Source organism: Balearica regulorum, chromosome 19, assembly GCF_011004875.1.
Source record: "Balearica regulorum gibbericeps isolate bBalReg1 chromosome 19, bBalReg1.pri, whole genome shotgun sequence".
NCBI classification, from domain to species: Eukaryota; Metazoa; Chordata; class Aves; order Gruiformes; family Gruidae; genus Balearica; species Balearica regulorum.
The window spans coordinates 8,500,925-8,524,813 of record NC_046202.1 but is presented as its reverse complement, the minus strand read 5'-3'; the positions used below and the strand labels follow the sequence as shown (position 1 = coordinate 8,524,813).

The 23,889-nt window shown below is 45.3% G+C and overlaps 1 protein-coding gene across 10 annotated transcripts in view; it reads left to right on the top strand.

Annotated features, from left to right (window-relative positions):
- COL26A1 (collagen type XXVI alpha 1 chain) overlaps positions 1-23,889 on the top strand; it is a 197,182-nt gene that overhangs the window by 154,080 nt on the left and 19,213 nt on the right. For all 10 annotated transcript variants that reach the window (XM_075771407.1, XM_075771405.1, XM_075771406.1 and 7 more), the window contains 4 exons: positions 11,092-11,245; positions 14,491-14,535; positions 17,635-17,751; positions 18,948-19,100. In XM_075771407.1, the coding sequence (XP_075627522.1) occupies positions 11,092-11,245; positions 14,491-14,535; positions 17,635-17,751; positions 18,948-19,100 (469 nt within the window). The remainder of the gene's footprint in view (positions 1-11,091; positions 11,246-14,490; positions 14,536-17,634; positions 17,752-18,947; positions 19,101-23,889) is intronic.

Here is a 23,889-nt window from a genome sequence, read left to right as displayed (position 1 = left end):
GGCAGTAAGGAGCTGGAGGCGTTTGGAGAGGGGAGAGGGGCTGGTGATTGACCTCTGCGTGTGCAGTCCCGAGTCCAAGTAAGACATTGGACCATGAGAGATGTAAATCAGCCCTCCTGTGCTCAGCCTGTAGCCAGCTGTACCGTCCTTTGCTTTCCAGGACTTTCTATATTTGGCTCACTGGAAAATGATAACCAAAGACTGTCCTGACACCAGAGCGCCCGTGCTCTGCTGGCGTGTGCTGCTCAGCACTTGTGTTGGGTAACAAAGCATAAGAGGCTAATGGCAACCTCAGCTGGGGCCCTGGCAGGACTTCATGGAGGAGGAAGGAGGTCCTACCTACCCCAGTCCCTTTGAGAAGTCTTAGCCCAGAGTGAAATGGCATCCAGGTCAGTGGGTTTGTCTCACAGATACGAAGCTGGTTTAAATCAGGTGACATTCCCATCACCTGAACACAATCTGCTCTCTAGTGTTGGCTCCAACTGCCAGATGCCCACAGTATTTGGGAAGTGCTGCCTTGCTTCCCTTCTGCATGGGAGCTCTAGTGAAGGCAGGAGCACATTGTCTCCTACTCTAACCTAGGACACTTGTGCAGCAACTGGCATTTGTCTCCTGGCTGTCCTGACATGCTGCCCTTAGGAAATGCTTCCTATGTGGGCAGCCATATGGCTGCAATCTGCTCTGCCTTTAGGAGGGAGCACTGAGTCATCATCAACAAACACAGTGTTGATGGCTGAAGACTTCATAGTCTTGCAGACCTCCTAACATGAGGAACAGTGAGGCGGGTGCCTGCAAAGTTCAATGCCAAGATGTAGCCAGCCAGACCCTAGAGATGACACTTGAAGGATTTTGGTGCTGCCTCGGTCCCAGCCATAGTCAAGACCATACCAACTCCTCTCTGCCTTGTTGAGAGCGGGGCTTTGGGTAACTTGATTCTTGTCAGCTCTCGATCTTGGGCGTAGTGCATCATGACTCTGTTTTAGTGCTGCGCTGAGGCAATTTGTGTTGTTGCTGTGATGGGTTTCCGTCTGACTTTACTATGTTCCCACAGAGACCCAGGTTGGAAGCAAAGCTCATCAGAGGGTTTACTTTTACATAGGGAAATTAGTTATTTCTTTCTATTGTGAAGTACTAAAGACCGTGTCTCTGCAAGGGTGCCTTCTGCAGCACAGCCCAGCAATGTCATTATCAATCTTTTGGCTTCCACTTTGTTTGAAAAGCTGTGGCAATTGCCTGAAATCGCCTGTAGCAATTAAATGGTGAGTGAAGCAACATCACATGAATGCTGGTGCTGTTCACAAGAGAAATATGCTGATTCACTCTTTTCTCAAGGTTAATTTAAGTTCAGTTTGATCTATGTAGCAATGTAATGACCTCAGTTGTTGTTAATCAATAATAACTAGCACCATTAAAAAGGTGCTTGAATTAGTTTAGTACTGTCTGTATTCCTGCTCTGGATTTTGGAGAAAGATCCCTATTTTGCTGGATGATCTAGATGTGAAGTTGTCTCTTAGGTCTCCAAACTGTCTTCTTGTAATGTCTCATTTCACCACAACAACAGCCTGAAGCTGTTCAGAGGAAGACATGAGTGATAGGATGGGCACACACATCCCTTACCGGTGTCGGAGACTGATTTTTGCTGTCTTGTTCTGCAAAGGCAGATGTGGAAGTTCATCCTTCCTACGAGCAGAGATGGATTTTCCTGCCACAGTCCTGCTCCTTCTGGAGACAGCTGAAGTTGAGGAGCTTTGCTGCTTTCGCTCTTTTGAATTTCAGCCCAGCATGACCATGGTGAGCTCAGGGAATGGTAATGGGTAAGATCAGCCAGCCACCTTCAAGCAGATCAGGCCATTGGCACCTGCTGTAAGGGCATTGAGGCACGTGGAGCCTGTGTAGACTTGTTATTCTGTAGACTTGTTATAAATACTGCAAGGTCCAAGGGTGAGAGCAGATGTGTGGAAAAGCTACCTCTGAATGCACCGTGGACCTGGGCAGATCAGTGCTGGGTGAGAGGTTTTGCTTTAATAGAGTAGGTTAAGGACAAGTGAAAAACAATCTCTTCCTCACGCCTCTGCAATGGGGACAAGGAGCCAACAGCCTTTCTTGGTTATGTGTGAGGATATGTAAAATGCACGTTTGTCCTCCAGTGGCTGTGAAGGGCAACTTAAAGAAACTTAAACTCAGTCATGGAAGAAGAGGCTACAAGACTGTGGTTTCTTCTTTTCCCATTCCTCTTCTGCAGCCTTTTATAGCTGTCCCCCTAAAAATTGGGGATATAACCAGAAATGGCCTCATCTTTCTTGTTACAGGGATGAGTTGGTTCATCCAACTTGTAAGATCAGTGTCCAAATGAGGTAATAAAAGTAACCCTCTGATTTTTGTAATATGAGAGTTGGATCAGAAAGCGAGAAGTGAGAATAAACACAGAGCAACTGGAATGAAAAATGACTCATTAGAGACTGGTGCTTATATAGCCCTTGGGGAGGAGAGAGACTCTGAGACATGGCTGAACTGTGCAGCAGAACAAACTCTTCACATGTCTTATGCTTTCCTTAATGCTACCCTAGGTTGTCCTTGTGGCTGTAGGAGATGTTACTGCAGGAAAGGAGGTGAAGGGAGATGGAATCAGGTTCCATCCTGGTCTCCCCTGTTTCCAGTTACCCTGTCATCATGGAGTTGGCCTGCTCCATTTGCTTGATACCAGACCCATTTGGGTGCCAGAGATTTGAAAGCTTGATCGATGGTGTTGAGCTTGAAATCTACAGGCTGTGGGAATCTATGTTAGGGAGGATGGTGTTGAGCCTGGGGTCAAGGACAAGAAAATGTGCCCACCGGAAGAAAACTACCCCCTCCCCAAGCCGCAACACACCAAACCTTACTTCTCTCCCATGACATCTCACCTGACATCACTACAGCACCCCCTGAACCCTGTGGGGAGCCTCATTGCTGGGAGGGCAGAATGAACCCCGCTTTTATTTCATATGAAAGGTTTCTCCTTAGGCCAGCACAGCTTCGTAGTGGGGAGAGCGTACAGCCCTTCCTTGCTGAATTTCCTGAGCCTGATGCTGCCCTCCTGTGTCACAGGACTAAGCCCAGACAAACTCCACCGAAGCTCAGGAGCGCTGCAGGTCAGGAGAGCAGCACTGCTGCCCACGGCAGGCAGTGCTGGCAGGAAAGCAGGCAGCTGCATAAAAATTTCTGCTTATTTTGTTCGCCTGGTTTCTTTTAATAAACACCGCCACAGAGCTACGGGCAGTGTGATATTAATCCCAGCTTTTGGTTGGAGCTTGAGTGCAGCATTTGATCTGAGTTGATATAACCCAGTCTTATCTCCTGACACTGCTTTTGAGAAGTTCGTGGCATTTCACTTTCAGCTTTAATGCAGGGAGATAACATTACATATCTAGTGTCTGATTGATTCATTGTGTGATTGATAAATGACATGCATATTTTTTGCATGAAAGCAGTCCTTGTAATGTGATTCCCCACACAGAAGATTCTGCAAGGTTTTAAAGAAAATCTTTGTACTGTGCACAGAATTTGATCAATATATTGCTATTTATATGAAATCACCCCATTTATTTAGAACAGATTACCCCACAGCACCTTCACTACACTGTGTCTTTTGATTATGAAGCACCATTACCTGGAGTTTTAATGTAATCATTGTATGAAATGTTTCTATATCTCCCCCTTCTTCCAAGCAGCTACATGAAATACTGGCAGCTGTCTGGGATGTTTTATGGGGTTTGTTTTTTCTTTCTCTGATAGACAATAAAACAATTTCCTGCTGTAGTGGAGAAATATTTAGAAAATAGAAAATATTTCATGGTACTGTGACGCAGTTGAGCGATGGGGAAGGAAAACCCTAGTTGCTTGGCTGTGAGGCTGCTGGGGGTCCTATAGAGTGGGCATCAGTGGTTGCTTGATATTTCAAGGACTTTCATGGATTTTTCCATGTTGTGTATGTGATTGCCACTAGCAGTTAGTTACTTTCTTTCTGTGCTGAACAGGAAAGGTGGCTTGTGTAATTGCTAAGGTCTCCTAACGACTCTGTGCAGAATCTGCTCCTCCAGCTCCAGTAATGCATTGAATTTAAGGAGTATTTGGGCTATTTCACAGGCAGCTGTATAAGTGGCTGGTTTCTAGTAGCAATAACAAATTTAAATCAATTCCTGTAAAATTTTTAATTTAATGCTGAGTTTCTGTAGGTCAGTTAATGTAACCAATATCCCTAAGAATAAAATTCAGCTTCCTAATTGAAATTTACAAGGGGGAACCATGAACCAAAACTGGGCGGGCAAGCCAAATTTTGTGTCAATGTTCATACCTGAACTTTGCCTCTATCTCATTGGCCTTTTTCTAATCAGCAATAATCACGATTATGATTAGGACACTTGAGGCAGTTTGGGTAGTGGCCTTTCTCTCACTTGAGCATGCTTCTGTCTTTCAGAATGACAGTTAAAATCCTTTCGTTCTCAAGTCTAGTAATTGTTGGATCTTATTCCTTATCACTGTTGGATTGAAGGAGCAATCTGTCCCCTAAGACTGTTCCATGTGTTTGGCAAATGCTGTAAATCGTTTGCCAGAACCACAAAACGGCTTTAAAGACCTCCTCCTCCACCATCCCCTCCTGCAAAGTCTTTTAGTTACAAGTTTGGCATTTTTAGTCAAATAGATTTAATATTTTCATAAAATAACTTTGAAAAAGTCTCTTTGCCTATGACATACAACTTAATTTGCTAAGCAAATCCTATGTCTGCATTAGGAAATTATTTAGGTGTGTTTAATATCTGGGAACATTGTTTACAAGCTTTGATGTTTAAGAGAAATACTTTCGTGGACAAAAAATAGGTTTCAGCAAGGGAAGGTATGTGAGGAGCTGAAGGGATGTAAGTGTTCAGATCCTTTGGTAATCCCGTGCCCAAACATGCAAACTTCCACTTGATTCTCAATCAGAAATTCTAGTGGAGCTTCATAAGGAAAGTATGATCGTAAGAGAAAAATGACTTTGGGTCCTTTTTTCAGCTTGCACCGAGGTGAGCCAGGAAAGGACCAAGCCCCTTATCTTTTCCAGTTGTGCCGCTCTCTTCTTGCTGCTTTTCATTTGGAGTCCAGTGGAGGAGGAGAGCACACAAGGCATCTCAGCCTATTTGAGCTGATGTGAATCTCTCAGCCAGAGTTGAGGGCTCCTCACCTGGTGAGAAGCAGAGAGCTGATCTCAAAGCCATTGCTGAGAACAGATGTTACTTTGTCAGGCTGAGTTCATCTCAGGCTGGCCTGGCTCCACGTGCATAGCACTGCTACATCCCCAGCAGGTGACAAGCAATAAATCGGGCAGAGAAGAATGATGTGATTTTGAGGGTGGAAGGTTATAGCTCCAATGTATTTTTATCAGGTGTTTTAAAGTAATGATGGGGAATCTGATTTCACTCTGAGCTCCTTTGTGTACTTCACTTTGCAATGAGCTCTTAGCACACCATTAAAGGACTGCTGGATCCTTTCCACATCTGGCTTCTTCCCCTGGCTCTAACACTTCAGGGTACCAGTGGTGGCAGGCTGCATGGGCTCACAGCAGCAGAGGTAAAGCTCCAATGTGTGGCAATATCAGAGAAGCTCCCCAGGTGCCTCAAAGTGCAGTGACCCAGCAGGACCACTGCCCAACCTTCCCTCACTTCTTGCGCTCTCAAGCAAAGCCTCGATGGTCTGATGATCTGCTGAACAATGCCTGCATTTCATCTAAACTAGTAGGCTAGCCTGTGCTTTTGTGTCTTGTCTGCTCTGATTCCTCTCCAGAAGATACCTGCTAACAAAACAGTCACTTTTTGCATCCTTTTTTTTTTTTTTTTTTTTTTTTTTGAAATCCTGTAAAACTGTACAAAAAACCAAATACCTTTGCAGAAAGAGCATGAACTGAGCTACCTGTGGATTGGCGGAAGCCTTTGGTCCACATTTCTGTCTTCCATGCAATAGCTGATGACATATACCATACCTTTTGGTCTGCACTGGGTCACTACAGTGACATCAGCTATTGCTCCCCGCATAATTTATCAATATAACGAAAACTCCTCCATGCACTAATTATCTTGTCCCCTTTGGCCAAAGCATCTAGGATGCAATAAGGATGAAGTCACCCATGCTGTCTCTGGGCACCTGGTTCATCAAATTGTAGCGGACACTTACTGAATGTCTTTTGGCTTTTGAAACCAAGCAATTGCATCTGCGTTGGAGCCTTGCATTCACAGGTTTCATGTTGCTACAAGAGAGATACCATTCTCCATCAGATTTTGTAAAACTCCCTGTTTAGCTCTGTCTTGATGAATGATTAAAAAACTCTTATATTTTGCCAAATAATTTACTATAAAGATAGATATGTCCAACAAGTTATGCAATTACCATTATTAATCAGCTTGTGTCTTTACAAGATCAAGGGAATCTTATTTTACACTGGAATTTTTAGCTGATGAGCTGGATTCATGCAGTTTCTTTCCCTCCTCTTTAGAGAGGGATAGAAGGGAGTTAATTCCGCCAATGCTTCAAGAGACCAAATATCCCCCATTTATTAATTAATAATATCCATCTGGATTATGTCAAATGATTCCCCCTGTATTTCCATGGATTTTTATCCAAAGAAAAAACATTCTGAGCCCTGTTGTATCAATTTTAAAATCTTTGGAAGCCCGACTGTTCTTTCCTTGTTTCTAGCACCTACTAGTTACAAGACATCAGGAATGCGAGCAGAGGACAGATGATGGGAGGAGGCTGTGTTTGTGAAATCTTCTTTTGATGTGTGGGAACAACCAAAGTAGAGTTCTCAAAAGCCACTACAAGCCAAAAAAAGTCCTCTGACACTGAACATCTCAAGAAGATGAAAACCTTCCTCCCGTTTCCATTGTCCCTGGCCTGAGCTTTTGATCTGACGCAAGAAATGTGGTATGTGTCTGAAGTTTAGAAAGTTTATGCTGGCAAATAGAAAAGGGGGAGGTGGGTTGAGTAAGCTGGGACTGAGCTTCAGGCACATAACACTAAATGTCCCTGCTGAGGGCCCTACGCATGAGCGGCCCCACAGTGAAGAGCCAGGCTTTGAGCCACAGGAGAAAAGCGAGCGCCAGATCCTGTACAGAGGTGAGCCCGGCAGCTCTATGGGACTCGGAAGACTCTGGGGTGAGTTTTGCAGGCAATAATCTCTGCCGCTGGCGTTGGCCTGCAAGCTCCTTAGCCAGTGCAGTGCCTCATCCCTCCTGCATTCCCCTCGCCTTCACACGCCATCTCCTACGTCAAGCCCGTCTCCTGCTGCGGTGTTGGCAGGAGATGTGGCCCCATTTCAGTTGTTTCCAGCTTTCTGACCCAGTTCATCTGCATCTGAGAGGTGGGGTCTGGAAACCAGAGACAAGCCCTCATGCCGGTGGGACCTCTGTTGCCAGAGGCTTCGGTTCAGCGCGTCCATTTAGGCTCAGATTTGAATTTTTGCTTCCATATGTGCAAAAAGACAAAAGCCTGAGTGTTTTGCTGAGTTGAGGCCGTCCTTCACCTTGTGCAATGCAGCGCAAACCAGGCAGGAAAGATCTTTTTGTCTTCTGCAGGGATCTGCCCTGCTGACACCGCAGGCAGCAACCACAAGCGCTGTCCTTCAGCTAGTTCTCTGTACCTCCTCTGGTTGGTTGGGTGACTAGCATTACCCATGGCATCGAGACATATTTCATTTATATGGTAGCACTAGAATATTTGCTGCCTCCATGCTTCATGGAGGTACAACTTTTACATTGGAAGTGGTAATAGCAACAGGGGTGGGCACTGCTTGCAATGAGGATTTCCAATGAAACCCACACGTTCTTCTTCACTTGGTGTTATCCCTCTCTCTACCTCAACCTTATTGACTAGAAAATACCAAGACCTTAATATTGAGACTTTAATGCATTGCACATTTTGCTAATTTGCTTTCTGGCTGTGAGCCTCTGTGGTATCATTTTCCAGCAGTTTACTCAGAGGGCTAGAAACTTTTTTTGTTTAATGAAAGTGGGAATTCTCTTCAAGTCCCTTGACTACGGCAATGGCAGCCTTAAGAAAAACAGAACGTGACAGAAAATAGATGAATGGCTCCAGTGCTATTGCAGTAATGCGTAAGGACCCCGTTCGTGCTATGTGCTGTGCTAGCTTATGAGAGGACACTCCTTGTTGAAAGAACTGTGTATAGTTTGAGATTTTGAATGTGACTATCCCTCCTGCTTTCCCTTCTTTAGTTTGGCTCTGTGGATCTCATGGATGTGAGAGCTCTCTTCTTTCTACTTTATTTCTTTTGGGCACTTCTTCAGTCCTAATCATAAAAACTAGAATTTCTCAGCAATTTCAAGTCTGGAGACTTCCTGACTTCTATCATTTTGTGCCCAGGGAAAATAAACTTTTTGCTGTGGTTTGAGCCTTAATGATTGCTAAGTATATATAGTCAATTTATAAAAGAGCATACTGGATTATTCTGTGCATGCCTTTAAATATTTTACAGCGTTTATCAGCGGAGCGCTCATTTAAAACATGTTGTTTTAATGAAAAGGATACCATTGCCACTGTTTTGTGTTGATTATGTGGTAACACATTTTTATTATCACCCATAAAAATGATTTGGAGCTGTTCCACTCCAGATGCAACCTTGAGCAGAGCTGCGCTAGTGCTGCTCGCACTGCCCGGGAGGGCCCCGGACCCCTGCAGTTTGCTGGTCTCTGACCGTTGCTGCTATTGATTTAATATCACCTCTTCCCACAGCTGGGCTGCAGCAAAATACTGCCCAGGACAGCCCTTGTCGGTCCCTTCCTTACAGCGGAGCATCCTAACACTGCCCTGGCTGTAGCCCCTCTAATTTGCCACCTCCAGGATTAGTTTTGCCTCTGAGGTCACTTTGGCAACATCCAGGTGTTTTGGTGGGGAAGTGAGAGAATAATATGATAGTATAAAGTGATTCAGAAAAGGTCTTCAATGCAGGCTTGAGTCCCGTGTCACTGGGAAGCATGATTTTGGTAAGGCACATGCTTAAGTGTTTGTTGAACTGGTAGCATATTTCCTTGCAAGTCTGACAAATAAATTATTGGGTAGAAGCACAGAAGCGCATGAGACAGACTGACCAGATTCCTTCCTTACCTGGCATCAGAGAAGTCTGTTGAATAAAAGAATTGTGACCTGGTTCCTTTTTGCCGTGTTACTCAGAAAGCAAGACTCTGGATCCGTGAATAAAGATCCTTGCAATAAAGGAAGAATTTTGCTTGTTTGCAACAGCTGAGGTTCAGTTCCCGTGCACTTAACCTAGCTCCCAGTTTAATTAGTTTCTGATTCACCCCTGTCAGGCCAGTGCATTCTGCAGGAAGTTCATCATTTCTGGCACTGCTGCAATACTGGCTCTCACCATGCCTTGTAATAAATAAGTGATAAACCTTGTAATAATTGCAAGCTAAACAAACGGAGCCAAGTCACTCTCATTTATAATTGCAGTGTGACTTCATTATGTAAAGACAACACAGCATGTAAAAGCTGAAACTTCTAGGGATTTAGTGGAAAGTTTGAGCCGTATTCTCTTTTATTTCCCTTATCCCTAAATCAGTATTTGCTTAGGTGGTTTCCAAACAGGAAGAGACAGTGCTGTAACAACCCGCAGCATTGCACTCCTTGAATGATTTTCCCATGTAGCTTTGTGCTTAGAGAGCAGACTCTGCTGGAGGTGCTGGATGCTTGGATCAAAACTCTGGTTCTGGAAACGGCAGCCCTGCTCCTGCCTCCATCCTGCGTCCACCCTGGGCAGGCAGCTTTGCCAGGGACTGATGCAGTGCAGGTGAGCGCCAGGGTTGCTGCTGCGTCCCACACATGGCTGGTGCAGGGGCTGCCGACCCTTTGGCTGTCCCTCCAGGAGAGCGGGTGCTGCCCTTGGCCTCTGTTTACCATCTGTCTGGCAACTGGGGTGAAATCCATTTGGCAGCAGAGCACATGGGCTTGGCTCTCCAGGTCAGCGCTCTCGAGGGGTTAGGCTTTTACAAAAGAAATCTTTAGACTACTTTGTTATGCCACCCTTGCTTTGTGGCTGGGAAGGCAAGGGGATGAAGCATTTAGATTAAAATAGAAATATATGGGGTTTTTTTTTTATGACAACTTTAATTAAAAATGTTGATTATTCAGTGCAAGAGTTTTCCCTTGGGCTCCACTTTACTGGGGTTTGTCAGTGGGCAGAGTCCACCTGGGTCCTCCATCTCTCTACTTCTTGTGGGCATTGAGGTTTTTGCAGGCATGTTAAAGACTAACTTCCAGTTTCGTACGGGCCACCAGTGGCTAGGGCAGCACAGCTTGATGAACAGCAGTCTAAATCATACGGGGAAAATGGGGTCGCTTTGCCAAGGAGCTTAGGTTGTAAGTGGCCCAAAAAGCTCAGGGACGCACATTGGGATGTGGATTTGTTTGAAGGTAGTGTGTTTACAAGGTATAGAAACAGTTCTGAGTTTTAATAATATCCTGTTACTTCTAAGTAGAGCTCTTTAAGGAAATTGCCTGCCTTTTTTTATTCACTCCAAAATTAAACTACTTCAACTCTTTAAAAGGTTCATATTCTCCATCATCTTTAATTTGGTCAGCATTTGTTCTTTGAGTTACAACCAGTCTGTGTCCTGAGGCACCTCAGTTTGCTACCCTGGGCATCCAGGGTACAGCCGTTCACCTTGTACCAGCTCTTAGTAATTTCTGACCTTATGACTCTGGATTTAAACACATCACCTAGCAGTGAAACGCGGTGTCCCCTAACAGCAGCTCTGGTCCCTAGTTTCATGTTTCTCACTAAGGAGACAAGCCCGTGTGAGGCTAAGTCTCTCTGGAAGCAGGGAAGCCCTCTCCAAGGAGGGCGTATGCAGGACCCTCTTGCAACTTAACCCAGCAGCTTCCTACGCTAATTACTGCTGCTTTCCAGAAAACCAAGAGCTTTAACACCAAAACCCTGCAGTCTGTGATGCAGTTATTCCCAGCTCCTGCCGACAAGGAGAGGAGTTTCAAGACCTCTTCAGGATTGAGACCGTGTATGAAACTAACCCACTGACCTTGTTTGCCTTCCCCGTGTCCCCCGTCTAGATCCTTCTGCTTGAGGCTGCAGAGCGAAGCCCACCGTTGGAAAACAACCTGCCAATCACTGGGACAACAGCCACGTGGTATGACGATTTGTTACCAGATGCCTTTCCTCTGCTGAATCCTGGGACTGTCCTGAGAAAAACAGTGGGATCTGTCGGTAAGCTTAACCTGCTCTTCACCAAATCACCCATTCTGCATACACGATTCCCATAGGGTAACTAAAAAGGAGGCTGTGTCGGTCTGCCGTAGTATTGGAGACTGCAGGGGAGGGGGGTTGGAGGGAAACACTGGCAGCTCCTTCCCTCTCTCTGTAAAGAAGAGGGTTAAGATTTTCAGATGGACAATTCCTCTCTTTTTTTGTGGGCACATTAGCTGCTGTGTGTTTGACCCAGCAGGGAGCCGTTGACGGTAGCGGTTGCATGGTGCTGCGTGATGAGTGCAGGGCAAGCAGCCTTGCTGGCACGGGTGGCTCCGTGTCTGCGCTTTGCTTTACACCCTCAGCAGGGACACCATAGCTTTGGTTTTTGCAGATGCTCGCTGCAAGATGGGATTGTGCTCAGCAGGAAAGCCACCCTGCGGAGAGGTGTTTTGAGAGCTTTCAGCCTCTCTTTTAGAGTCAGAATTGGCATTATTTAGCTCTAGAGACAGGATTCCTGCACACCAGGGGCTGTTCAGTCTAAAGGTCTCATGTTGCCTCTTGTCCCTCTCTCTCTGTTGAGCTGTGAATGCAGAGATGGTTGCACACCAACATGCATGCGGACTCAATGGATGAAGAAGGAATTTAATCTTCTCTGATCCCACCACAAAGCATCCTTTTACCTGCAGCAAGCTGGGCACAATTTCCTCAGGGCCCCTTCCCACTGCCCGGGCAGGGATGAGGGTCACCCCTTTGCAAAGAGAGGGACTTTGGGCTTTTCTCTCCATGTCTCTGCCTCTCCTTGAGTTAAGCCAGCACAGAGCAGGCATGTTCCTGGAAGAAAGCAGCTAAGCTCAGAAACTAACATATTAACCTCCATTTTGCCAGCCTTAATGGCCCGTTCTACCCTTGATTTCTGTTGGCACAAGCATCTTCTGAGAGCTGAATTCTGGTTGTGGGAAAATTAGATTTCTTTTAACCAAAGCAGGGCCACTATGCCTGCCTGTGTGTTTCAGTGTACATGTTTTAAGTCCAAAGACTGTGGATTTTGAGGCCTAGATAGATCGAAACATTCCTGAAGAAACTCCAGAGAGCCATTGGGATCACAGGAGGACAATTTATAGTCACTTACCGAGCACCAAATGCAGTGTTTCCCCATCTGGGAGCAGTGCAGGGAGGCAGAGGACTGGGGTGTAGGGGTAATTTTTGGTTTTATTAGGAGGAAAAACTTTCCCATGAATAGCAACATCAGTTGCAGTCTGCATTATATTTTTTAAATTTACCATAAACACAATGGGCTGTTTTATGATCCCTCTTGTGGCATGAAAAAAAAATACACTTATAAGAAAATCTTCCTCTGAGCCCACTTGGCTAGACAGATCCCCACGCATTGAATTTCCTTGACCTTGGCATTCTCATTTCAAGATCCCCATTCTCTGCTTCCAAAGCCCTGTCTGTCAGTTGTTTTGCTTGCTCCCAGAGCAGTTCTTTAGTTCCTTATCCTCTATAGAGCCTACTTTACTTTTTTTGCTTTTTTCTTCTTTTTTGCCTTTTTGTTTTTTTTTTTTTTTATCTGAGCAGTTTATTATGGCAGCCCTTCATGACTGTAGCAGACTTGGAGCAATCAACATAGACCAGATGTCGTCCATGTTTATAATTTGACAGGATGCCACAACATGGAGGGAGGTTCACTAACAATATGTTCTGCAAAGTATTTTCAGAACCACAGTGATGGCTGCCAGGAACTGAATTAAAGCAGTTTCCCCCAGTGTCTATTATATGCTCATTCTGCCTTCTCCATGTCATTTATTTTTGCTGTCACAGTATCTCTGCACCTGCACTTCATTGTACTAAAGTCAATCCAGCAAAAGTGCTGATGACTCTGTCCCTTCCGCTCAAAGGCCTCCTCTCTTGGAGGCTCCATATGCAATAATCTCTCGTTCAGCAAGAGCAGCAAATGCCGCTCACCCAGGCAGTGATGCAAACCAGAATGGATCTCCTGTAGTGCTTGCATCAGGCTGACTGGTCCAGCACCCTCCACCCCTGCAGTAAATCCAGGAGGTGCCTAGTGGTCACCTCCAAAACACAGATGATGTTGTCTGAGTTTTACGTGAGTCTGTCTTGTCAGCCAGACTTCCAGGCTGTGTGTTACAGCCTGCCTGCGTGCTGCCAGGTGTAGTCCTTCCTCCCATTTACCGTTTATTTTTCTAGCTTTGATTTCTTTAACCTAGTGTGGAATAACAACTCTAGAGTAGTAACTGGGAATCAGGCGTGCACTGGACCGTTTCAGGTCAGGACAGTGTCTTTCAGCAATTAGAAGTAATTGGTTAAGTCGCTTATTGACATGTGTTTGCATGCTCAAGCCCCTACGCAAGCTCTGTGGGCTTCAAACGCTTGCTTTGCTAAGGAGCTGTGGGGATGTTTCATGGATCTGGGTCCACATTTGGCTTCCTTCCCTGCACACACCGGTTTCTATCTACAATTCAAAGCCAGCCAAAAAAACCGCACTGTGGATTTTGGTGAAATGTAGGGAATTTCACGCAGTTGGTTTAGGATGGTGGGGGACTGCCCGTTTTGCATGATTTCAACACTGTACTGTGACTTATTGCTCAAAGCTGTCCCCAGGGTCTCTTACAGAGATTGCAGACCTCGGGAGATCTTTCAACAAGCATGATATTAGCGTAGGTGGAAGTCAAACCTGAGTGTCCTGTGTGGTTTGGGGTTGTGGAGAGCTAAGCTTCTGTCCCTCCCATCCCCTTCCCCAGAAGTTTTTGTGAAATATTGCCTACTTTGCCCTGCTTCTAGTTTTTCAGCCAAAGCAAATCCAAATCCAAATCCTAGCTTGTGTGCCACCAAGCTTCTCAACCGGATGGACTAACGGCAGAACATTGGTGCCTAACAGAAAGATGGTTGATACAGACTAGATGCTGTGAATGGTGGGAATGTTTCTGGATGACCTTATAGCTCTGGGTTGGCTGACACCTCTCCAGGCTGAAGTCCAGGAAAACATGCTACTGTTTATTAGGGTAGTTATTTCTTCTGTGAGTGACAGGCCTGAGAATAGACAATCATTTAAAAGCAATCAGAGCTGTTGAGACAGCTGCACTGCTGGCCTTTCTGATCAGCTTGTTAATCAACAGGATACATTTTACTGAGTATTAAGAAAATATATATACTCTGGCTGAGCCAGTTGGCAGCAAGAGACCTAATTTTTCATATCTGTTTCCTTTTATTTTTTTTTTTTTCACCCTGACCCTCTTAACTAGAGCCTAAAGGACACAGAGGTGCAGAGGAGCAGCTAATACCACAGGGTAAGTCAATGGTTCCTGCTATTTTCTCTTTCAAAGCACAAAATATTGCGGTGCCCAGTATATGTGTTCCAAAAAACAGAAGGGTCCTGTGGTCAGGAGTCCTCAGTGATTCGGAGCCTCACCGATACAGAGAGGCTGGGTTTTTAATTTGGGTTTTATCTGATCATGGGCTGCTCTGGTTAGAGGTGCAATGCCAGCTTTATCGTCTTTGAGACATTCAGTTCCCCCAGCACACAAAGGACGGAAAGCGCTGCCCGATGGAGAGACAGTTCACTGGAGGACACATGGCTGGAGCGAGCAGGATATGTGCTGAGTGATGGGAGAAAACGCTGTTGTTACCTTACTGGTATTGCCTGCCAGGGGCACGAGAGCTGCTGGTGATGTTTCGGGCTTCGTTTTGCTGAGCTCCATACAAACAGAGAATACCTGCTCCTGTACAGAGAAAACCTGGGGGAAGGAAAGGGAACAGATGGTGTGTTGCAGGTTAATGACAGGGCCAGGAAGAAAATCCAGCTCTCTGCACATCTGACTTGGTCTCCAGCAGTACAATACTCACCCTCTGCCTTTTTTTTCTTCCCCTCATGGCTTTTTCTTTTGTTTTGTTGGAGGATAAATACTCGCCATGGGCTGCAGCTCTCTAAAAGCAATGCCACTGCAGCAGAGCTGATTTATGCCAGCTGAAGATCTGGCCTATTCATTTCCTTCCTCCTTTTTCCCCGAATCCCTTCCTCTTTCCTCTCCCTTTTGCACTTGTCTCTTTTATGCTGGTAACACCATTTGTCACCAGTATGAGCATTTGCCTGACACATTACTCAGTGCTGCTTCTCCTAGTCTTTCCTTTAGTGCTTTCCACCTTCAGGGAAGTAAGTGCCAGTTTCTTTAAAGCTCTACTGCAGCAGTGTGATTGAGGATGCTAGCAGCAAATGATTGCTCTTGGTCTGCAGAAGTTCACAGGATTGAGTTATAAAGGTTGAACTGAAGGATTGAGGCTGATTTATACAAGCGAGGAAATGTTTTGACCCACACTCAGCAGCACAGTGTGCTGTGCTTGCAAAACAGTGTTTCTGCTGTTCTTCCCTGTGTGCTGGAAAGAATTTGCTGCAGTAAAGTTTCAGGCGTGTTGGGGGGTTTTGGTAGGGGGGAGAAGCTGTTTCCAATGCTGTGAACAAATGCTCTTGCTCTCTTAAATGGGCTCCTGATCATCTGCCTGAGCTTGCCAAGTACTGCATCCACTGTCAGGTGAGATCCATTAAAGGAGCCCCTCTATTCATAGAAAAGTCTGCAGCGTGTGTCCTCTGGGTAAGCAAATTGATCCAGATTAAAACCTTACCTTAATTCCTTGTTCAATACTCAAATTAAATCAGATCTTTATTGATGACTTAAATAAAAATACAGGCACACACATACACACAAAGCCTTTCAAAAAATCTCTGTCAGTTTCACCATGGATTAGAGATGGATAGATTTCATTTTTGTAAGAAAAACTAATTTGGACATCTCTCCAGAATGGTAAAAAAAGAAGAGAGGAAGGGGAATCTTTGGATGAATGTCTGGGGGGACAAGGTTTTGTGCCCCAGGTGGGCTGTCTCACACCTAGAGTGGGAACCGGATCCAAATGTGGGAGCTGCAAACTCTGTGAGCCTTGTTTTTTATTATGTAGCCCTGTTCCCTTTGGTACCAGCTGTGGACGTGTTAGTTGGCCAGCTTATTTCCTTTTTTCCTTCTCTCCCTCTATTCCCATCATTCTTCTCCACCCCCTACATGCAGCAGGTTCTCCTGGCACTGCTCTTGGAGCATCTAGTACCTCTTCTGATACCAGGGAAGGAGAAGGACACTGCTTCAGAGTTTATCAAAACTTAACTTGCACTCTGCTGGTTATGGCCATACTTAATAGACAGACTAAAACTTGAAATCTGAGTGCACTGAACTTTGGACTCAAAACAGATCTTCCTCTGGCTTTGTAGCTTGCATCTGCCACTACTTTCAAATACTCAAAGCCTTTTGGTAGCCCAGAAACCAGGAACCTCTGACTCTTTTGGCTCTGACAGTTAATGCCTTTATTGTAACCATTAACCACTTAATCCAAGTAGACAGACTAACTCGCACACCTCTCTAAGGTATTAAAGGCTTCGCTGATGTTTGCACAGTATTTGAGTGTGTCTTTCCAAAGCAGCTACTATTTTTGTGAGCCAAAGACGCATGGTGTTTTTCTGAAAAACACTATAAAATTGCCAAGTGTTGTTAGTATTTTGATAGTCTAAAGAAAACAACATTAAAATTTTATTTAGCGTCATCAGAAATAGTCGCTGTCAGATTACAAATGCTGCCTGCAACTTTCGTAGGCATACTGGGGGTCTGAGTGGACTTGCCAAGAAGCATCCCACTGGGCTGTAATTATTGTGTTACTGGTATTTCCAGATGGGTTTGCTCAGCACCCTATTCATTGACATAAATTAGTAACATCCAGTTACTTCAAAAGTGTGGGTGCATTAATTTCAGTTTGGGATGAAAAATGCTTGTGCACAGCGTGGTACACTTGTTAGATGAATGACAACAGGAGAAAACAGGGAAACATCTTTGATGCCAAATCTCTGGGTGGTATGTATAGATCAGCCAGAGCAAGTGCGAGACAGGGTTTGATTTGCTTTTGTAAATATATTTTGTGTATTTTGATACATTGGGACTACCATGGAGCTGACACAAGTGTCTGGATGCAGCTAGTGAAGGAGTGCTTGAGGCACCAGCCAGATCCTGCCCAGAGCCATTCAGACCTTGGGGACAGTGGGGGCTCAGTTTAGCTGTGACCAGCACATCTCAGCTGGAGGTGCACATCCTGCTGATGTTTTGGGGTGGGCCTTGTGCATGGGGACATGCTTGTTTATTTAACAATTGGAGGAAGAAGAGAAGCAAGGTCCAGTCTGGCTCTTTTGTCCTATATACCAGCCAGCTCTTGCCACCAGTACCACCCTGTCTGTGCAAAGCTGTACTTCTCCCCCTTGCATCTTTGAGTCCCTCTCCTCTGGTTTCTAGGTTGCTAAAGACCTTCCGACCTCAGCAGTGTCCTAACCTCCAACTAATTTCCTTTCTGAATGTTTCCAGGGCTGCCAGGACAGGTTGGTCCTCCAGGACCAGTCGGACCAACTGGTCTTCCAGGACCACCAGGGCCAAAAGGAGAGAAGGGACAACCTGGTGAGAGGGGCCCAGCAGGGCCACCAGGTAAGTCCTGGAGGAGGGCAGTGCTACCATGATAGGAGAGATTTCAGTTTATACAAATTATCTGTGACAACAGATCATAAAAGGCTGGACATACAAGGTGCTGAGCATCTTCAGTTGGCATTGAATCCATTCAGCAAGTCCCCTGGGCACGGAAACCAGCCAGCAGCTCTCAGAGCAGGCAACCACCTGCACAAGCAATGACAGTCCCTGGGATTTCCCGTGGAGCTGGAGAGAGCTTGTCCAGAAAGCTGCAGAGCAGGATCATGTTTCCCCATCCTGCTCAGGAGCTGTAAAAACCAGTCTCTGATGTGTCAGCCTTTGGAGAAGAGCGTTCCCTGTTTAACCCTCTCGCTGTGTGCCTGTTGTAACTTCCTTTTTTCTCCACCATTTGTGTCAAGCTGTCAGATGTCAGGATGTCAAACGAATGATGCTTTTGTATGTTAAGGGAAAAGGTTATGAGGCCATTCTTTCAGAGTACAGTCCATTCCTGAGCTAGGAGACTTTCTTCATCCCCAAAATGTTCCTAAATCTTTTGATGAAGGCGATACTACACAATAGGTGCCAGACCTCAGGCTCTGTGCTTGCTATGTGTCTAAAAGGCTGTGCCTTGTAAATCCAAGCTCAGGAAAGATCTGAAACTCGGAGCGTGCCTTAAACGTGAGAGCGGCCCTGAATACTTTTTGGCATTTTCTGGCAACCTGTCAATGGCTAAAGTCTGGCCGAGGATGTGTCTGCCTTTTGGTTTCTCAGTTGGCCACGAGAGCCTTCCAGCTCCACAGGAAGCGGAATCGGTCTGCTGCTGGACTGCCTGGATTTCCATTGTTCTTTCTGTGCTGTCCTGGCAGTAACGGGACATACGGGTGTATGTGGAGGGGAACAGAAAGAATGGCGCTGGATTTCACACCCTGCTCCCTTCAGTTTCTTGCTCAGTCTCAGGGAGGGGGCAGATTTTACTCTTTCAGGAATTAAGCTTTGTAGCACCTTTGAGCCAAGTAAGGCTATCTGCTTTGCAGAGGAAGATGGTAAAGGCACACAATGGAAAATTGGGAAGCTGTTCCTATTTCTCGCCCTGCCTCCTAATTCCCACAATTACAGTTCAGCACAGAAATCCTTTGTTGTCTTACTGCCGTTTTACATGGTAGCATCATTAGCACATCTTCAAATGCACTAACACATCCTCTCCTGCCTCCACACAGGGCTGTTGGGACCTCAAGGACCAAGAGGACTTCCAGGAGAAACCGGGATCCCAGGTCCCCCAGGTCCTCCAGGGCCACCAGCCACCCCAAGCCTTCCTCTTACCTTCCAACAAGGGGTTCTCTACTCACTCCAGCCCACGGCTGAAAAAGAAAGTAAGTTTCCCCCTCAGTTCCCATTTTTTTCTCGTACATCAGCAGAGTAGGCAGGCACAGAGCAGCTCACCTCTTCCTGCCATCTCCCAGCCAGACTCTGCCAGGGCCCTGCCTTCCCTGGGAGCAGCTAGACAATCTGCCTCCATTGTGTGGGCCTCCTGGAAGAGAGAATTTCAAGATGAAACACATAAGGCTTAGAAGCTAGAGGGGTTCTCCTTGCCAAAATGAGGAACTAAGTCACTGCTCTTCTAAAACCATCAGTGGGAACAGGGGTTGGGGGATTTAAGGTTGTTCCCTGTGCCTGGTTTTCTGGGTTCATCATAGCTTTGAGGAGGCACCTTAGTGTCCTTTAAGCTTCCATCATGAGTAGCTGCTGAGAAGAGGGTCTCTAGTGAGATGACAGAGCTCAGGTAGCATCACATGAGAGAGAAGTGGGTGGAGAAATATAGCAGTCTGGCTGATTAGGTGCTGGTGGAACAAAACTGCCTGTTGAGAGACCTCTTGGTGCCGCTGTTGCCATCTGACAGTGCTCAGGGTTGCTCAGAAATGAGCACCAAAGGTTTGCAACTCTGAAATTATATAACATAACAAGGACATCTGTTAAATGCGTCTGTTTTCCTGCCCCCGCAGATGCGTCTTCCACCTGCGTTTCTGGTGCGTCAACATTATCCCACATCCACGCAAAGCACAGAATTATGGACTTGAAAGCCCAGACCAAGGCAGTGATTTATCCCTTCCTTATAACTGGAGGGTCAGTGTTTCTTTGAGCCTATGGTGATTTAAAAATATATTTATTTGATTTGTGCTGTGTGTGGCAAGAAAAGGCTTTCTAGGAAAGGCACATTATACACTTTTATCTGAGTGCTCTCAAATTTGGGCTTGATTCTTCCAGTCCAGTCTTGGCCTGGCTGGCATCTAAAGCAGAGCTCAGCTGTATCTCCACTTGGCTTGTAAACCCCTGGAGGCCCAGCTCTGTTGGGTCTCCCATCTCCACTCCCCCAGACTTCATCTGTGCCTCTTCCCCAGCTCTTCTGCTCACATCCAGCTTCAAAGCTCAGTTGCGTTAGTTCCCGCCAAGGATCAGTAAGTGTCCCTGTGTCTGATAGTTTTCTAGATCTCTCCTTTCCCTTCCACCCACTCTGCTCTCCAGACTCCTTTTCCCAAAAATGAACAGATGTCTTTTTAGTTTGGGAACAATTTTAACAGCTCGATTGCATATTGAGTTACGTAGAGCGTATGGGAAGGATGAAATTAATTGTGGTTCAATACTAAGATTTTCAGAAAATGTAGACTGAGCTGCTGCATTCACAAGCCTTTTAACACTGAAGTTTTGCATTATAGTCACCTCACTGCCTTACAGGATCACACCAAATGGTGCCATCCCACATTCAGCCTTTTATTCCAAAGGATCCTTAAGGATGGTTTGGGTACTGCTGCTGCCCCCTTCCTCCAACTGGCCTTTAAATTAAACTTTCTTCCAAAGTAGTGGATAAATTAAATTTAAAAGTATATAAAGGCATTGCTTACGTGGCCTTACCGGCTGATGTGTGAGAAGGGTGAACTCTGTATTGTCCCAAAATGGGAAATGGATGAATGAGTGGATAAATATCTGTATTAACTCTGCCAGTACTGGGCAGCAACAGGTTCCCACATGGACTTGAGTACCGTGAGTAAATGGTGACTGTCACATCTCTGGGGCAGCCCTGTAGTTATCCCCCATATCTGTGGTGAATTTCGTGGTTTGCAGAAGGAGTAGCCCAAAACTTTTTGACAACTTTTCTCGTTTTAAAATTTTTTCTTATTACAAATCTCACTGCAAGTGCAAGTTATCTATGTGATAAAGTTACAGCAACATCAAGACCATTTTCTCACAAAACTTACCATTTTGCTTATGTGTTGGCTGATTTTGTCTGCGAGAGGTGGGTGGAAGGCTGATCCTCTATAACCAATAAAACTTAGCCTTGTAAATTCTGGGTAGATTTTTTTTTTTTAATTTATTTTGAATGGACCACATCTGAAAACTATAAATGCAAGATTCCAGCTGCTGACAGCAGAGGGAAGCATATTCCTGGTAATGAGCATGTGCACCCACAAAGATGGGAGAAAGCTGTATCAGATTATTATTAGTAGTACAGTGTTTTGTTCCGCCTGAACGTGGTTAATGCATGGGCCTTTATTAATCGCAACAAGTTCCTGTTGGCAATGTTTATCAGCAGGCAGAAGCCAAAAATGGGTAGACGAATATTTTCTCACAGTTTCACTGTGCTGTGGTAAAGAAATTGGTCCCAGTTGTCTCCCTCCAGATCAGGTAGCAGAAAGAAATTAAGACAGAATTACTTCATTTCCATCCTGTCTCAACAAATCAAGCCTATAATGGGGGAATTTATCCCTTAGAAACATTAGACATAGGCCAGAAGCTAAACTGCCATACCCCACTGCTGAGGTTGCTACTACAAGGATCGCTTGCTTTCTCTGCCACTTAAAAATGAGTGGATCAGGTACGTGGTCTGGAGTCAGCTCAGTCCGCTTTCTCATGCTAAAGCTAAGACAATTTTTAGGGAAAAGAGAAAAGAATGCAACTTTCACTCTGTTGAGGGCTCTTTCCTTACATCTCAAAGATTTCAGTTTGCAAAGGACACGTAAGAGAAGGTGAACCTATTTTGCAGGGAGAGCAAGGGGAAACTGAGGCACAGCAGGCTTGCCTGTGTGCCCAGCACATCACTGGTGAAGAAGAGTGGTAGAACAGAGATTTGTGAAGTGACATCCCAGTGCCTGCTGCCACACGTAGCAATTCCTGAGGAAGGGAGAACAGAGCAGAGGATGCAAAGGGGAAAGAGAGGAAGAAGGGAATGGCATTTGATTTAGAAAACCATACCAATTGCTTTCAGGGCTGTTTATGCCCGTGTCTCTGAGATGCCTTGCCAGTCTGGCTGGGCAAGTTTCACTGCCTCATTCAGGGCATTTCTGTGCTGTTTCAGGTTTCCGCTTTGCAGGATATTTGTGCTCTCTTCCAGAGAACGTGGGTGCTCATATCTGCCCAGATCAGACTGGTTGCGCTCTTCTTCTTGGCTTGGCTATGAGTCGGAAAGCTCCTGGAGCAAATTGTGTATCAAGGTCTTCTCAAATGAGGCAGACAGTTGTCTGCCTTCTGCTTTGGTATATCCAGAAGCACTGAAACAAAATCCAGCCCTTGAGCCCACCAGAGCCTGGGTCAGCACAGGGGATGGCTGAGAAAGGAAGATTCCTGCTACCATTTGTTGCTGGAGCTGTTTTGTGGCTGCTATACCAACCTCCAGCTGCAGCTGAGGAAGGAGCCACTCTGGATTTCCTGCATGTCCATATTCCTATGCTGCCAAGACCAAATCTGGAGCTACTGATCTCAAGGGCTGTTGAGCAGAGCTGTCTTCTGTGTCACAGTTATGGAATCACCTTTCAGAAATAACTTTGAGTCAAATATCAGGATAGGTGGATTTGTGGGAGTGAATCTGTCATCATAATAATGTACCATTTAGCTGGAACGTTTTGTAACCCAAATCTTTATCCCTGGCTTATCTCCAGCAGCAATTAAATCCTGGTTGTTTGCAGCCCGTCCTCTCCCCCTCTTAGTGGATGTGCATTTGATTTTGTTGACCACTTGTTCTTTAAAAACAAAAGGCTCTGCAATTGTTAATGCCTTCACTGCTGTTCGATGCTCATTTCCCAATTTCATCTTACTCCCAAGCCGTGATGGATTTTGACATGGTCAAATAAAACTCACATTAATTGGATTACACACTTCACTTGGGTACCTTTCCTTCTGAACATGAAAACAGTCTCAGTTGTTTTGTTTCAGGGCTGTGGAGAAGGGAAGATGGAAGGGGTTAGAAACAATAGTCAAAGAAATACCTGTTTGCATTCAGGCTTTAGGCATGAGATTTGGTTCTCGGAGGAATCTGGGTTAGATCTTGTGCTGTGCTGCTGCCAGGAAGGCATTGCAGTGATATACTGTCATCTTTGGCAGTTAAAGAGATTTCACAGTTTTCCCTAGGAACTGCTTTCAAACAACTAGCTTGAAAGTCCTCTCTATCATTGCCAATGCTCCAGAAGTTGAAAAGGCTTCATAATGTATCTGCTAACATTTCTGGAGATTTCACCTTATGTCCTTCAGGCTGGACTCGGCAGAGTAAACAAACACCCTTCTGATCTGCCTGGTGTCACTTGATATTTACAGCAATAAAGCAGTGAGACATTTCCAGTCTTTTACACTTGCAACAAATTCCTCTGAATTCTACTATGATGAGTTAAAGCGATGGGTGAAAGGAAACATGAGTAAGTTTGAGGTTACAGGCATTATTCCTGCACGGTGGCCTCCAGCTATGGAAAATGTGGACTTTCAGAGGGTTTACTATCCCAGTGACCAGGAGCCAACATCTTCATCCAGGTTAAATGCAACAGGAAATATGCAGTTGGTCCTATAGGACTGGTCAGGATCATGGATTTCAAATCTCAGCAGCATCAGGACGCAGGGGTTCCCTTCCCTGCTTTGTGATCTTGTGTCTTGGTCAGTCGTGGAATTTTTTCCCTTAGGTTTTCAAAACTGTCAAACAGCATCATGGGATGCTCAGAAGAAAGGTTCTGCCATACAGCTACCCCCCCAGACTACTAGTATCCTACAGTACAGGTCCATAGGGAATACGGTTGTTGAGTATGGTTTTGGAATTGCAAAAAATAATAAGGGTTTCTTTTTTATATGAGTTCTGTTTTTTCTATTCAGTCACCAGCTGAAGTAGTAAGCCTATTGGCTCAAGTA